The 3,761-nt window shown below is 42.7% G+C and overlaps 1 protein-coding gene across 1 annotated transcript in view; it reads right to left on the reverse strand.

The window, feature by feature from the left end:
* The window catches only part of LOC103465003 (retinol dehydrogenase 11), a 21,203-nt gene extending 17,845 nt beyond the window's left edge, over positions 1–3,358 (reverse strand). Inside the window, exon 1 of the mRNA XM_008409481.2 lies at positions 3,088–3,358. Coding sequence (XP_008407703.1) covers positions 3,088–3,244 — 157 coding nt within the window. The 5' untranslated portion in view covers positions 3,245–3,358. The remainder of the gene's footprint in view (positions 1–3,087) is intronic.
* Between the last annotated feature and the right edge of the window lie 403 nt (positions 3,359–3,761).

Below are 3,761 nucleotides of genomic sequence, written 5' to 3' on the forward strand. Positions count from 1 at the left end.
TTTCCTGTCAATGATAAAGCCAACAAGATGCCCCTAAACTCTCTTCCGCTTACAGTGAGTCCTGACAAATTTACGTATTTAGGAGTGAACATAACCAGAAATTATAAAGATCTATTCAAGCATAACTTTGTTACTGCCTTCAATCAGTTTAAGCAGGATATGGAACGCTGGTCATCTCTCCCTCTGTCTTTGGCAGGAAGGATAAATTCAGTTAAAATGGTTATAATGCCTAAATTGTTATTCCTTTTTCAGGCAATTCCAATATTCATTCCTAAATCATTTTTTAAAAAGCTAGACAAGATAACCTCAATGTACATTTGGAATAAAAGGATTCCTCGTATCAGAAAAGAGTTTTTAGAGAGGCGGCGAGAGGAGGGGGGACTGGCCTTGCCTAATTATATGCACTTTTATTGGGCTGCTAATGTCTCTAAACTTTGTTTCTGGTTTAAGCCTGCAGAAAATGAAGCGGTGCCCATTTGGTTGCTGATGGAACAAAACTCTTGTAAATCTGGTTCGTTGGCCTCAGTTGTTTGCTCRCCACTGCCACTAGATAAACGACTAATTACAATTAACCCAGTTACTYTGGGGGTAATTAGGATCTGGGAACAGCTTAGGATCCATTTCAAACAAAAACAAGGTCTCCTAGCAGCTCCCATATCAATGAATGCTTTGTTTCCTCCTTCTCTAATTGACTCCGCTTTCCATGCCTGGGCAAATAAAGGGATAAGGACTGTAGGAGACCTGTTCAAAGACGGGCATCTTGTGTCCTTTCAACAGCTGCAGAAATCATTTGGCCTACCTTCTTCGAACTTTTTTAGGTATCTRCAGTTGCRGAGTTTTGTTAAAAAACACTTCTCACAGACGCTCCAGACTCCAGCCTCCAGYTGGATTGACGAGTGCCTGGAGGTGGACCCCAAGCAGAGAGGGGCCACATCGAAGGTATACGCATTAATTCATACAGCGGCTGCACCCTCATTAGACAAAATTAAAGAACAGTGGCAGCTGGAGATGAGATTGAGAATAACTGAGTTRGAGTGGCAGCAGGCAACAAGGCTTATTCATGATTCATCAATATGTATCAGACATGGTTTAATACAATTTAAGGTGGTTCAYAGAYTTCATTTGTCAAACAGTAAACTCGCAAAGTTGTTTCCAGGATTGGATGAGGCGTGCCCAAGATGTAAAAGCGAGAAAGGCACTCTTGGTCATATGTTCTGGGAATGCCAAAAACTGCAGACCTTCTGGAGAGCTATCTTTAAGACCCTGTCAGAAGCGTGGATTATTAATATTCCGCCAAACCCTCTTTCTGCAATATTTGGGGTTGTTCCTCAGACATGTTGTGTGTCCACCCAACAAGCTTCAGCTGTAGCCTTTTCCACATTGGTTGCTCGTCGACTCATACTTCTATCATGGAAAAAAGAGTCACCTCCTTCCCATAAACAATGGATTAAGGACTTGCTTTCAATTCTCAAAGTTGAACAACAGAGATATGTTGTGCGGGGTTCTGCGGACAAATTTTACAAAGTGTGGCGGCCATTCTTGTGTCACATTGAGGGACTTCCAGTCAATCAGTCAGTCCAGAATGGAGTTAAGTAAGTCAACCTTTTTTTTTTTTTTTTTTTTTTTTTTCTGTTCTGTAACGGATGTGTGGATATGAATGTTTGGGTTAGTAATCTACTTTGTTGAAATCCAATAAAAATATTCAAATATATATAAAAAAGTTTAGTATTATTGCACCGCCTATGGCGGTGCACTGACATGAGAGGAATATACAAGCTTTTATTTTGAAACCTTCAGTAAGCTTCATTTTAAATGGCCACACTAATCCAATGTGTAACAGTGGTTTGGTTAATCCAAACCTCTGTTACTTCTTGGTTAATCCAAACCACTGTTACACAATGCCCAAAACTACTTGCCCAAAACAGCAAGTAGTTCTAAATGCCAGCTCAGCCCACCTCTGTAATAACTGAGTGTTCCACCATGTTGTAGTTCTGACCTTCTGCTCAGGTCTCTGCAATAAAGTGTTCCGCCATGTTTAGAACTACAGAGTCTTTGTAGTCCAAACCAGCAGCTCTGCCTTTCTCTGTATTCTGTTGCTATAGCGATTAATCCTCAGGCAACTGCGTGTGTGAGAGAGAAAGGTGGAGGAAGATTCCTATCTTTATGAGACACCCAGTAAGTTTTGATGAAAAAAGCAGTCCGAACAACTGCTTCCTGTTCAGCATCCGTAAGGCCGATCCAAAAACAGCTTGAAGTGTATGAGAGGGCTATTTGTCGTCTCCAATAGTCCCGCGATTCTTATCTGTAGGTCACTCACAGAAATAGCAGCGATGAGAGAAAAATGGTGTGCGCTGAGCTCAGAAATTTTTCAGAAAAGTATGAAAATGAATGGTGGAGTGCCTGAGGTTACCCTGTCACTTGATTTCACTCTGAAGAACCTTGACAGAAAGCCATCAGCCCTAGAAAAATGTTGAAAACATTTTACGGGAGCAGGCATGCCTATCAATGTCATGACCAACTTCCATGTCAATAGAGCAATTTTTGCAGCCATGAGAGCGATTTCAAAATTACTTTGGGGTCAAAAATTCCATCATTTTCACACTCTAAAAAAGCGGCAGTTGGTGTCAGTTACACTCTGCGTTTAGGCAGTTTGAAATTTTGCTCGTTTTTTTGCTTTTTACGTCGCCCATTGTAACTCCGATCCCCAATAAAAATAATAGCTTCCTTCTCGGCATCGAGCCGCACCTTTTGATACCACATTTATGGGTGTGCACACAGCGGTACGAGCCGCATTAACGGTGATGCAAGAAAAATAAATAAAGAGACATTCTATTGGGTGTAGAACAGTAGGTGCCTGCCATTCATTACATGGGAGGCAGTGACTGCCTTGCTTCTGCTCTTCCCTATGTAATGCTAATGGCATGCCCCAATTCACGGTGAGCACTTGTTGAATGTCTGATGACGCAGACATTAAAAATCGCCACCACATTATAAACAGAACATATCAAAGCACATTGTTACCAGATTCACAGAGATAATATAGCCAGAAAGTCCCGCGTTAGGAGTCATTACAAGAAGTGAACCAACCTGTATTGGCCCCTGTTACTATGGCAGTCTTCCCCCTGAGCCGCACGGAGCAGGCTTGCGGGTCCCAGATGGCTCTGCGCTGCAAGCGCACAACGAGAGCCAGCAGTGCGGACAAGGCAGCCCAGAGAGGATGGCAGAATATGTCGGTGAAAAACATATTTCCTGTCAGAGGAGACCTTGTCAGAAAGTGAGAGGAGGAACGCTGCAGCGGCTTCTACGTTCAGCAGCGTGCGCTCTGCGTTCCTGACCAAATGAGGAGGAGGAGGAGGAGGAGGAGGAGGAGGATGAAGAAGAGGAGGAGAAGGAGTGCCCAAATGAGTAGACAGCGGCATGATATATGCTGGTTGGACATTTAATGAGGCAGTCACTTATTGTAAGGGGTTAATACTTTTATATTTTTTTTAATGACTTCACTTTATGCTTTACCTCGACGGAAGTTACTAATAGTGCAACAACGCTCACTGTGACGCGAGGGGCCCCATTGTCCTGTTCTGTCTTAGGGAGACGGGATAACATCAAACTAATCAGCTGTGGGAACAAAGTCACACTTCCAGGCATTGAAGTGTAGTGGGAAAAACATGTAGCCCGACTCTGGCAAACATTTACGGTAACATAAAAGAAAATAAAGGATGACCTTGTAGACCTTGTAATATCTGTTGTTGATTTTGCAAGAT

The sequence above is a fragment of the Poecilia reticulata genome, linkage group LG5 (assembly GCF_000633615.1).
Source record: "Poecilia reticulata strain Guanapo linkage group LG5, Guppy_female_1.0+MT, whole genome shotgun sequence".
Taxonomy (NCBI): Eukaryota; Metazoa; Chordata; class Actinopteri; order Cyprinodontiformes; family Poeciliidae; genus Poecilia; species Poecilia reticulata.